A 13120-nucleotide genomic window follows, 5' to 3' on the forward strand; every position below is an offset into this window, starting at 1 on the left:
ATGCCGGGCATGAGTCTGTGAAACAGCGAGTACTCCGAAAACTACAAACATTCCATTTCAAGCCCTTGAAAAACATCCCAGTGAGTTCAATGAGACTCTGTACAATCACTTTGTGCTTCCTTGAGCATTTTTTAAAAATTTAAATATATCAGGGATAACAGCCTTGTTCTCTTGGGCTGCCAGAGACCATCTCTAGTTCTCAAGAGGTATGCAACACTACCCTGGAAAACCAGTAACACTGAATGTATAAAATTTGAGTTATTGTCATTTTTTAAGAAAGCTTTTATAATGAACTCACCATTTGCCTTTTGTTTTCTATCAAGTTTGATCCAATTATTCCAAGAAACGAACCAAAACCAAGCTGAAAAACAACATATCATTAGCATTTCAACCATGATGATATCCAGCATATTTTACATACAGACAGAACACAAACCCAGAAGCAGCAAAAGAACACACTGCGGATGTGTGAGCACTCTTCCTTCAGCAAGGAACCAGTGGAGTCTCTCACTAGCAGGAACTATCAAGTGTATCCCTTATATGACACTGAAAGCATGTGCAGAAATCAAAAGGATGAGTTCTGAATTCAATCCTCTCGCCAGTGATGCTGGAAATGGCTGGTGAATGAGGATACGCGTTGCTGTCTTGGAACAACCCTACGGACACTGAGAGCCTCTGGATGCAAACCTAGCAGGACCACATCACTAGCATCTGCAGGACCAGGCTCTTGTAACCTCACCAAGGGTGTGAGCGATCACATACGTTTTCAACTCATGAGTTTCCTGAAGTGTGAAATAAGGGAGAATTATACTTGGGAAGATTTAGCAGTTTCCTGCCTTTTTCTCCTCCTCCCTCATTTCCAGCGGTTAGGATGCACCAACCAGAGTCTTCTATCAGAAGAGCCCATGCCAACTTAGCCAAAAGAATGAGCTGCTCCAGCAAAAGCACCTTTTCTTGCTGCCATAATGGACAACACTGTTCTTATTTCAGCTCTGGCAATTTCCCATCTCCTTTCTCCACAGCCTCAAGCTATTTAGCTATGCTAAACAGAAGTTTTTAGGGCAGAGCACACCTCAGCCAGGGACTTCAACCAGGAACTACAGACTACGGGGGGAGATGCAGAAGTACTTCTGTATCACACTGAGAAAAGCCTTTAGTCGGTGTAGAGCATATCCAACTTCGGTTCCACAGGTCGGCAAAATGAGAAATGTTGTAAGAGTCCTACAGTTCGAGTGGTCATATTAAGCAGGTACAAATCCAGTCAGTAGACTTGGGGAGCGATGAAGATCCAGGTGAGAATGCCATATTCCTGACCAACTCCTCAGGAATTAGAATAAGGCACGAGATGAGCTGCAGCGATTCAAGAATGAGTCAACTAACCTGGAATTGATACTTAAAAGATCCAGGAGCAGAAAACAAACGTTTAACAAATCTGACACTAACAAGCAGAGGCACATGCAGAGATTAACAGCTACAAACGTGATGAAAAGTTGGGCTTAAATCTGATCTTGCTCTGCTTAAGCCCAGCAACGTTTGGCGCAGTGCTGCGGGCAGCAAGGGCTGGTGGCTCAAATGGCTCTGCTTTAACAGAGCAGCTGATCAGGCTGCTGCTTCCCAGCTGCCTGCCTCGTGCTCTGAGCTCTCGGAGACCGCTCTCCCCACACCAGGGAAAAACTACCATGGTGGGAAGCACAGCAACACAGCCAGGCGCTGCTTAACATTAGGGCAGCAGGCAGGCACAGGCAGGGCAGGGCCAGGGGCACTGCTGAGCTGCCCCAAAATGATCTGCCACTGCTTCTGGGCTTATTATTTTGCACTGCTTGGGCAAGCAATAACCCTCAGCTTCCCCAGGCAATGGGAGTTTTACAGCTCAATTCCAAGCCCCGAACCTGGGAGATCCAGGCATTATTTTCAGTCTGGTGATGTTTATCAGCAAGGAAGTTGTGTCAACATACACATAAAGCAAGTGCTCAAGAAAAGCATTTTGTGCCCTTTGAGCTTGATCCAACACGTTTAAGAGAAATGTTCACGTGACGTTTCAGAGTAGCCTCAAACTAAAAGGTAAAATACTTAAGATAATTGAAGATAATTACAAAACAAGAAATTAGAGCAAGTCCATATATCCAACAGGTGAAGATCAAATAAATCAGTGGATTCTCATCACATTAATAGGAAAACCACTTGTTCTACAGATGGGACAAAGAGATCTTATTAATCTGCATCAATTGTATCAGTTACTCGCTGGTGGCCGTGATCCCCTGGGATGTCTGTCTGAAAGGAAGACAAGACACAAAATGAACGTGCTTTTCCAGAGTAAAGCCCCAGGCCAACACATTTGACAAGGAATCATTATAGAAGAGGTTTACCAGTCAAAGCCTAAGAAAGGTTTGTCATCTATACAGATGCTGGAAGCTGGTATAACTTGGAGACAAGTATCTCCCAGAGCCTCAGTTCCATCAGGGTGCTTATTCTCTGCACTCAGCCTTTACTCGTCTGCTGAACATCGCTGCTACACTCTGGGCTTCCCACATCCAGGTCAGCCATCCAGTCACAGGGGAGGATATTTCCCACAGAGGCACAGCCGGGGTGTTCAGATGTAGTCATGAAGGTGTCGGTGGTCATGGAGGAGGATGAAAGCAGCCCGGCTCTAGGATGCATTACTGCACTCTCTGCTTCAGCTCCTCCAGTTGTGTCAACGAGGAACTGCACTGTTTGGGGAAAAAAAATCCTGACCCCCAAAACCCCAATCAAACAAAGTTCTACTGATGTGTGGAAGGTCTCCAGTGCCTGATTCTGTCGGTCCTTGGGGGCAGAGGCCTGAGAGGATAATCCCCTGCATCAGAGAGCCACTTCTTTGCATGTTTCCTTCCTTGCACAAAAGGTGTTTGCTCAAGGGACACAAGTCAAAGGAGGAAAGAATGGTGCATTAGGCATGGCAGCAATGAGACATCTGATGTCCCAGAAGATGATCCCACCCATGGATCTAGTCCACACACAGAGAAGTCACAGAGTACACAAAGAGATTTCTGGCTCTGCCTTTTTCATACCAATGCAGGATACTCAGGGTGTGACTAATGGTGGTGCACTGCTAACGGTGCACAGAAGCCCCTGATGCAGATGCACACAGGCCTAACATGTGTGGGAAGTTCTGGACGACAAGATCTGCAAGGAGCTGCTTCTTCAGGGCTGTGGAAGCCATCTGCTCTGGTACAACTCACTAACTACACATGCACCACAGCAAGCCCTTTTTCCACAGTAATGGGAGAAATCCCAGCTTGTTACGAAACATCAGCTATTTTAAGCACCTGCTGAAGCATCCAGCGGCACACTGAAGTGTTTTCCTGTACGTGGAGACAGGCAAGGTCGTCACGCATTTCCACGCTGCAAATTAACGAACTAACTCAGAGGGGGGGAATTTGGTGAATTCAGATTGTCAAGATGCCTCTGAATAAAGTAATTCAACTCCAAGTCCAGGAATTCATTAATTCCTTGAGTAGACTGACTCTTACAAAAACATAAGTGATGCTGACATTCCCAGAGCATAAAGAGCATGGGAGATGTCAAGGGGACATGAACAACAGGCTCTACCGATCTGCATCGATCTGCGGGACCTGCTCTGAAGCATGAGGTTCAACTCAGGCTGACAGGGCGCAGGCTAAGAGCAGAAAGTTTGAAGCCAGCCTGTCACATTTCTCAACACCTTCTTTCCATATTTCTCTTTAAGAAAGATCAGGCCTAAACACAGGAGCTACTGGAACAAGCCAGAAAACCAATCCTAAACCAAAGAGGCCCAACACGGTCTGCAACCACAGTGTTCCACAATGATGGCTGTAAAGAGGCCTTCTTCAGTCACAGAAGAGCTTGTCCACACAGAAATACAAGCCTCCCTGAGATCAGGAATGTGTGGCAAAAAAATTAAACCCTAGTAAAGCAAGAACAAGTCTTCACTTAGTTATCTGGACTGGCATTAGCTTTGAGGCTCCAGACCTAAATGCCGAGCATTCCACATCTGTTACAACAGGAGCCTCTAGCTGGGGGAGTTGCAGTTGCACTCAGCCTGCCAGGACCTCCAATTTGTCATTTTTGTGCTTATTTTTGAGCATGTCTCAGACATGCACAGGAACAGACCAGGACTCGCTTTCTAGCTCGTGTTAGAGCTCTGCTCAGGCTGGGAGGGGAACGATGTACTTGCCCCTTACGTTTCTGCAGGAGGTTACACATCTGCTGGAAAGAATGATGAGCACCAGTGGTCTTCTCTAAACCAAGCCATTTGAAGCTACTAGATTGTACTTTCCCATTTCCGTCTGCTGATAACAGAAAAGAAGAAATGGATGTGCCAGCTGCTTTGATGTGCATGCTCCCCTGGCAACCTGCCACAGCTATTGCTATCATGGTTCTCCTCCTTCAGGGACTCCAAATCATTAAACACTTCTGCAAGTGAAATTTATGACCATCAGTTCACACAAACAGTATTTGAAGTCTTGCACTCTCAGCCATTCTTGGCAACTATGGTCCTCCTTTGCCTTAATTCTGCCTGGGATTAATGCAATGCACGCAAACAAAGAAGTTCTACAGTTGTTTTGACTAATATAAGACCTATGTATTTATCTCACAGCTCAAAAAGCATGCTATTATCTAAGCTCAGAGGAAGCTGCTACTTGGAGGGGATTTTTGCATGGCAATGAGCAGCAGGTGCAAAATAATAATGAAACAAATAAATCAAATGGCAATGAAGTAGCTGAGCATAATAGTCAGGACAAGATCACCCTTTGTAACATTTGCGGCATTACAAGGGACTTTGTAGGCAATAAGTTTTCTGGACCTACCTAGGAGTTCTATACTTACAATAACCCCTGGGTAATAACCTCCAACAGTCACATTTTGGGTTCTTGTTGTAGCAGCTAGGCCCACCGTTAGAATTAATACTGACACAATGAGGAGAGTCACAGTTACGTAGAGGGAATTTCTTTTTCTTCTATTGAATGACCCTAAAAACACACATACACAACAGAATTTGCTGATTCCATCTGGGAACAGTCACGGTACCGCAGATCTCTCCCCCGCCACCAACCACATCGTGGTGAATTTTCTTTTTTCTAACTTGAGAGTATTTTGGGGTTTGGTTGTAACTTTTCTCCTTCACCAATATGCTTTATCAAGCATTACCAGGGCATCTCATTTCACATCTACTTATCATTGCTCTGACACAGATGAAGAGAACCTTAAGAACTGTAACTTCGCAAAGCTCCCTTGGATACGTTGGAGTCTCTTAGTCCCTCTGGCCTGGGGCAACTGAGGTAAAGAGAAATATTGTCATTAGGCATTTATATATTCTCTGATCTGTCTACTTACATCAAGTTAAATAACCACACTATATGCCACTTGTTTTGAGGGCAGAAATCTTGGCTGTAATCATATCATGAAGCATCCACAATTTTCCATATAAATGAGACACCACTAGTAACAGCCACTTCTCCTCCTGTAGTAACATCATCTACTTTCAGCAAGGACCAGGTATTTTTAGATGCTTGAATAATGAATTTGTGCATCAGTAAGACTCATCCACAGCTGCCTGATTATGTTTTGGGTTTTTTTAATATATTTATAGATCTCCCAAATGAGCATAAATATAAAAGAGTGATTCCATCAGCCAAGAGGAAAGCTGGTTGTGATGTTAACGCTCAACAACATCTTTAGGCATGTTTGTTCAACGTGTGCTCTGCCACCTTTACATCACTTCACGGAGCAATCCTTTTGACTGTATTTCATGTCGACATACCCAGCACCTGTGAAAATGACTGGCAGGAGAACTGGCTGTAATGGTCCCCTTCCCCTGCCATGCTCCCTGTGGGTTGCTGGGGCCATCTTCAATCCCATCCCTGAAGCCTGGGGCTCTCCAGCACATACTGGAAGCAGGCAAAGGTATTTTTCACCCCAGAGGCTACGAAGTGATGCGCATGCTACCAACACTTCTCAGAGTGTTTCAGAGAAGGGTAGGGACAAGTCCCAAGAACAAGGCGCTACCTCCACCATAGCTGAGTGTTTACCCTAAAGCAAACCATGTTGGGAACTCCCACCTGAGATGCTCCGAGGCTCCCCAACAGCCTGCACACGGTAAGACAAAACACCTGCAGAAAGGTCAGGAAGAAAGACTCATCCAAGCCAAGTACAACCTCCTTGTCCAAATTCTCCAGAGAGAGGGGTACACCATGCCTTGCTGGGCAGCCTTCCGTCTTGAAGATGTACACTCCAGCTGCCCATAGCCCTTCTCTAGGGTCTGCACGTATTTGCAGCACAACTGGAGATCTTTTCACCTTAACTGCTATACTGATAGAGCCACATGGACACAAATTATCTCCCTACCTCTGCAGGAATCGGTCTCCCCAGGCCAGGGAAGTGAAGCAGCTCCCCACTGCTTCACACCCACTCCTACCTAATCCACCAGCCACGCTGCTTGCAGGAGCACTCCCTCTCCTCTCCCTGCGAGTGCATGCTCTGGGCTGGCACGGCTGCCATGGTCATGGGGCTGGATCATTTCATCCACACCAACCACACAAGCTTGAAACCACAGACAAGTCTTAAACTTGCAGCTTAAAACCCCAATAGCCCAACACGAGGAGATGAAAGGTGAGAGAGGTTTACAGAGAAAAGCAACACACTTTTTGACTGACCAGTGTCCCTGGGAGGAAAGCTCTTCACCCATGAACCTTCTGCTGATGTCCTGGAGCACAGCTGTGACTGCTCCATGGGGGACATCACTGGGTCTAAAAGCAAGGAGCCTGACAACTACTTAGTCCTTAGCTTGAATGAATAGCTATACAGTTACTAATTTCAAACTAAATAACATTAAGTGACTGCTAGAGAGCCTCAGGATCCAGGCTGGATCTTTTATGAGTGATGTTCTTCATGTCATTTTTTACAGGTTGGAAATAAAGGCACCCAACTGTTTGCTGCGGGTTGCATTTAGGGTTAATCTATTTGTTCTCCTAAATCTATCAAATAAGTTAATAATATAAAATCCAGACTTCTAGAATATTCAAAATTCATCAAGGTATTAGGCCATCCTGTGTGTATTGCCTTCCAAATACTATAGCTTGCGCGATGCTCCAGTTCCAATGTAATCCTTTAAATGCAAGTGTCACATAAACATCTTAAAACTCCAAAGCACTGGGACCAAAAGATTAGCTGAAAAAAACTTTAGAAACTAGAGAAAAAAATGCTACTTCTTACATAGATAACTTCTGAAAAGAAGGAATGAATCTGTCTTGCTTACACACATGGTAGACTACCAAAGCTGTACTTACTGCTACAGTCTGGCTGGCAAAGGAGCAGAAGGTAAGTAAAACCAGCCATATGTTCCTTACACAGCTTAAACTCTTTACGGTTAGACTGTGTGGGTGTGCAGATGTTTGTGTGCTATGCAAAACCACCCTGCAGAGCACAACCCAGTGAGCATCACAGCTACAAGAGCATGGCGTTTAGCCACACAAACCAATACTCCTGCATTTCCATCAGAGATGCTTCAAAAACTCGCAAGGAAAAAAAACCTGCAAAGCATGCTGCTTTCCTCAAAACCAGAGTATTTTGTAATAGCATTACTGCAGGAAAACATTCTAAAAGAAGCAGCCTGAAACACTGTTTATGGATTCTGAGCTTCAGAACCACCGTGATTCCCACTCTTACATTTCTACATTGCTTTCCAGCTCACAAGTGGCACCCATTAACAGGCAATACAGAAGTGTAACAAAAGCTTTCCAACTGGAAAATTTCTGAAAGCCTTTCAATATTCCTCATAAGAATAAAAAAACAACCAAGCAAAACCAAAACGCTTTTATTCCAAGTCCTGACAAAACCACCCATAAGCCTGTAACTTGATATTGAAGAGAGATGTGAAATTGAAGACATGATGCTATTACCTCCACTTCGTCTCTGCACTGGGACACTAATTGCAGTTTTTCTTTCTCCGAAAACACGTTTTGTTACATGTATATAGAGAAAGTGGCTTTGTGCTTCTGTGAGGATGCCTGCAGCTGCTCCAGCATACATGGTCTCACACTCAGGATTCCCACTGACAGCCGCTGAAGGGCAGCCCTGGCAAAATCCTCTTCCTCAACATTAGTTTTTGCTGAAAGTATTCCCCATTAGATAGTTTTCCTCTTTGCTGCTTGGTATAGCTTTACACACAGAAATGGCGCAACAACAGCTTTGCTGTCTCTGCTTTTAAAAGACAGCAATAGCCTTTTCTCTGAGATTTATGCAAATCAGATAACCCACAATTTGCAGTGCTTACCTCAATGTGAGTATACAAGGTGGTTTGAAACCGGTTAATTCTGTGAGGAACATGTAAAAAAATTAATGCTATCTATGGTCTGGGTATTTCTTTTGATAAAATGGCACTCAAAAAGATCATTTTTATTTTAACCCTCAGAAATATTCTCTTATTATAGCTATCATATGGAAGCCTGTTCCAAAACCAAGGTTGTAGCAGTTTTTTCCAGATCACTTTAAAAGTTTGCAATAATACATATCTTTGTACTGCCCTGGTTTATTTAAGTTTTTTTTTTTTCCCTGATTATCAGCTGAAAATAGCCTAGATGGCACAGAAACAGCACCCGCCTCTCCATCTTCTTCCTTCAGGAGGAAAGCCACAAGCGAAGAGCAAGCGCACAGTGGCCCAAGGAGTCAGCTTTAACTTTTTCTCTAGGAGAATAGGGGGCAAACAACACCCAGCTTTTCTCCTGTCCCCCAGTCCCTTCTCCCGCCTCCCCAGCCTCTTCATAGAATCACTGGGTTGGAAAGGACCCACTGGATCATCGAGTCCAACCATTACACTCTTCTCTTGCCCCTCAGCCCCCTTCTCCTGCCCCTCCCCAGACCCTTTCTCCCTAGAGCCCTCTTCCCCTCCCCAGCCCCTTTCTCCCCCTCAGTCCCCTCAGCCCCCTTCTCCCCCCATCCCAGCTCCCTCTCCCCGATCCCAGACCCTTTCTGCCATCCTCACCCCCTCTCTCCTCCCTCCAGACCCCTTCTCCCGCCCTCCCAGACCCCTTCTCCCCAGTCTCTTCTCCTGCCCCCCAGCACCCTTCTTCTCCCCAGATTCCTCTCCCCTCCTTCTCCTCAGACACCTTCTCCTGCCCCCCAAACCCCCCCTCCTCCCAGCTTCCCCCCTTCCCAGCTCCTTCTCCTGTCCCCCAGCCCTTTCCCTCCTACCCCTTCTCCTCCCGCCAGCCCTTCTCCTGCCCCTCCAGCCCTTCTCCCACTCCCCAGTTGCCTCTCCCCCACCCCAGCCCCCTCCCCACCCCTTCTCCTGCCCCCCATACTCCTCCCCAGCCTCTCTCCGTCCCCAAATCCCTCTTCTCCTGCCTCCTCACACCCCCCCTCTCCTGCGCAGACCCCATACTCCTCCCCAGCCCCTTGTCCTGCCCCATCCGCCCCTTCTCCCCAGCCCTCTTCTCCCCCTCCTCCCCGTCCCCAGCTCCCTTCTCCTGCCCCCCTAAGCCCCCTTCTCCTGCCCCCTTAGCCCCTTCTCCCCTCCTCAGCCCCCTTCTCCTGCCCCACCAGCCTCCCTCTCCCCCATCCCCAGCTCCCATGTCCCCAGCCCTCTTCTTCCCCTTCCCAGCCCTTCTCATGTTTCCCAGATCCTTCTCCTGTCGCCCCAGACCCCTCTCCCCTGCCCCCTTCTTCCCTTCCCCAGTCACCTCTCCTCCCCATCAGCCCCTCCAGACTGCTTCTCCTGCCCCTACAGACCCCTTCTCCCCCATCCCCTCCTCCGTCATCCCCTCCTCCCTCTCCCAAGACCCCTTCTCCTGCCCCTCCAGCCCCTTCTCCTGCCCCTCCAGCCCCTTCTCCCCATCCCGACCCTTCTCCCCCATCCTCTTCTCCTGCCCCTCCTTCTCCTCAGACTCCTCTCCCCCTCCCCAGACACCTTCTCTCCCTCCCCAGCCCCTTCTCCTGCCCCTCCAGCCCCTTCTCCCCATCCCGACCCTTCTCCCCCATCCCGACCCTTCTCCCCCATCCCGACCCTTCTCCCCATCCTCTTCTCCTGCCCCTCTTCCCCCTCCTTTCCCCCTCCCCAGACACCTTCTCCCCCTCCCCAGCTCCTTCTCCTCCCCACCAGCCCCTTCTCCCCCTGCCCAGACCCCTCTCTCCTGCCCCCCTCTCCCCGCCCCGGCTCCGCCGTGCTCTCCGCGCTCCGGTGATCGGCGGGGGCGCTGCGGTCTCAGCCCCGCCGGGGTCACTGATTGTCACTATGGCCCGGGGCGGGTTCTATCCCCGCTGGGACCCCCGCGGAAGGTCCCGCGCCTCCCTCGCCGCACTCACCCACGGAGTCGGGCAGGGCGAGCCCCGCCGGGCGCTGCTGAGTCAGTGCCTGCCGCATGCTGCGGCCCCGCCGGGCGCGGCGGCACCCCGGTACCGGCCCCGCCGCGCCTGCGCACGGGCCGAGCGGCGGGGCGGCCCCCCCGGCTGCGAGCGGCGGCTGCCAGCGAGGGGGATGCGAGAGGCACTGGAGATCAACCCTAGTTAGTGCTGGGGTGACCACAGCGGTGGGCATGGGAAAACCAATGGATGTGATCTGTCTACTGTAAAACCTGTGACACAGTCCCCTACAACATCCTTCTCTCTAAGCCGGAGAGATACGGATTTGATGGGTGGACAGTAAGAAACTGAATAAGAAACTGGTTGGATGGTCGTATTCAGAGAGTGGTGGTCAATGGCTCAAAGTCCAGATGGAGATTCGTGACCAGTGGTGTCCCTCAGGGGTCTGTACTGGGACCGGTGCTGTTCAATAACTTTATCAATGATATTGACAGCGAGATTGAGTGCTCCCTCAGCAAGTTTGCAGGTGACACCAAGCTGAGTGGTGTAGTTGCCACACTGGAAGGACAGGATGTCATCCAGAGGGGCCTGGACAGGCTGGAGAAGTGGGCCTCTGAGAACCTCATGAGGTTCAACAAGGCCAAGGGTAAGGTCCTGCGCCTAGGTTGGGGCGATCCGCGTTTTCAGCACACGATGGGGGATGATGTGATTTGAGAGCACCCCTGCAGAGAAGGACTTTGGAGTGCTGGTTGATGAGAAGCTCGACATGAGCCGGCAGTGTGCGCTCGCAGCCCAGAAGGGCAACTGTATCCTGGGCTGCATCAAAAGATGATCGGAGGGGGCTGGAGCACCTCCCATACGAGGACAGGCTGAGAGAGTTGGGCGTGTTCAGCCTGGAGAAGAGAAGGTTCAGAGGAGATCTTATAGCAACCTTCCAGTACCTGAAGGGGCTACAGGAAAGCTGGAGAGGGGCTGTTCATGGAGCCTTGTGGTGATAGGATGAGAGGGAACAGGTATAAACTGGAGAGGGTCAGATTTAGATTAGACCTTAGGAAGAATTTCTTAACCATGATAGTGGTGAGGCCCTGGCACAGGTTGCCCAGGGCAGTTGTGGCTGCTCCATCCCTGGAGGTGTTCAAGGCCAGGTTGGATGGGTCTTGGACAGCCTGATCCAGTGGGAGATATCTCAGCCCATGGCAGGGGGGTTGAAACTGGATGATCTTTAAGGTCCCTTCCAACTCTAACTATTCTATGATTCTATAAACATGTCCGAGCCCACTAAACTGTGTCCCTGAGTGTCACATCTACATGTTTTTTAAATCCCTAGGGATGGGCAGCCTGTGCATCTCCAGCCCCGCTGCTCCAGGACATTCTGCCTTTGCCATACATGTCCCTGGCACTTCTCTGTCCCATCTCTCTCCTCTGTGCAGCACTGAGCCCCACAGAGGTGCTGGTGGCTCTCCTGGGCAGACACCCTGGCCACTGCCTGAGTTCCATACTTCTCCGTGCTCTGCCCTCTCCACTCTGGTGGCGATCTGTGTTGCTGCCTGTGCTCCATCCCATGGAGGCAACACTCCCAGGAGAACTTGCGAGGTGCGGGCGTTTCTGGCCAAGAGGCCAAGGCAGGTCCTCAACCCTTGTTTTCCATGTTGTGTCTGTAAAATGGGGATAAAAGCATCTTCCCAGCAGGCTTCATAATAGCTTGTAAATCAATTTAATGCCCTGGGCTGAGAGGTGCTAAGTGCAAATCATGTAATTATTTCAAGCCAAAGCATATTTCAGCAAGTTAAAAGAAACTAATCCTGTCTCTGCTTCAAAAAACCCCATACTTTTATTGGATAAGAGCCTAAAAACCAGCTGCTCCCAGGAGAAAAGAGAAAGTGTACACTGACGGTGTTGCAAAAGGCAGGCTACAAATTCCCAGATCAATTAATGGCAAAGAACGCATCACCTCCAGAGAAAACGATGGTTATTTGCCTCTGATGATCCAGAGGAGCCCTGTGCTCACTGCGCGTGCCCCACCGGGCAGCACAGCTGGCACTGACCCCTGCTGCCCGGTGGCCCCCACTCCGTGCCAGTGATGGAGAGGACAGGTCTTGATTCCCTCTTCTGCTCTGTGCCAGAGCCAGGCTGTGCAGCAGCAAAACCGCTGTGACAGGCTGTGTGCGCGCCCTGGGGAGCTGCTGGTGCCCCATAGACTTCCCAGGCCATGTTAAATCCCCCATCCCAGCTCCTGGGCTTTGGACAGGCAACTCTCTGGCCCCAAGGCCACAACTCAGCTGGGCAGAGGCAGCTGCGAGCACAGCCACCCGTGTGCCCTCCTGCACGGCTGCGGGTGGGCACCGGGGCTGAGCCAGCCCTGCCTGTGTACCTGGCAGCAGGCGTGAGGCAGCTCCAGCCAACTTGGTGCAGACTGGGGCAGCTGCCAGACCTTTTTCCTTCCTGCTGCGCCCATTTATTAGCACAGCCGGTGAGCGGCATTCAGCCACGCTCAGGAGAGGAAAGGGAGAACCGGTGCTTCGCCTGCTTGACTGGTGCGGTGCAGCCCTGCAGGAGCCCAGGATGGACGTTCCTGTTCCTCTGGGCAAAGCCTCAGCCTGGGAGAAGGCAACATTTCCCCACCGCTGAAGGGGGCCTGGTTCTCCCATGAAAGGGAGGGTCACCTGCCTCCTTGGGATGAGCTGGTAGATGATGCCAAGCTCCTGCCAGGACAGACAGTGTAAAACAAGCCCCACAGTTCCTCCAGAGCTGTGTGGGACACAGCCCCTTGCACACCAATGTCACGCCTGGAGCCATTCCTGGTGCT

The 13120-nt window shown here is 49.8% G+C and overlaps 1 protein-coding gene across 2 annotated transcripts in view; it reads right to left on the minus strand.

Moving 5' to 3' along the window:
* TMEM255A (transmembrane protein 255A) overlaps positions 1–10469 on the minus strand; it is a 31746-nt gene extending 21277 nt beyond the window's left edge. Inside the window, exons 1-3 of one of the 2 annotated variants that reach the window (XM_054075941.1) lie at positions 10318–10469; positions 4846–4988; positions 299–361 (exon numbers count right to left, since the gene is read on the minus strand). In XM_054075941.1, coding sequence (XP_053931916.1) covers positions 299–361; positions 4846–4988; positions 10318–10375 — 264 coding nt within the window. In that variant the 5' untranslated portion in view covers positions 10376–10469. The remainder of the gene's footprint in view (positions 1–298; positions 362–4845; positions 4989–10317) is intronic. The other variant, XM_054075940.1, reaches the window with a different exon arrangement.
* Positions 10470–13120: the final 2651 nt, after the last annotated feature.

Source organism: Cuculus canorus, chromosome 10, assembly GCF_017976375.1.
Source record: "Cuculus canorus isolate bCucCan1 chromosome 10, bCucCan1.pri, whole genome shotgun sequence".
Lineage (NCBI taxonomy): Eukaryota > Metazoa > Chordata > Aves > Cuculiformes > Cuculidae > Cuculus > Cuculus canorus.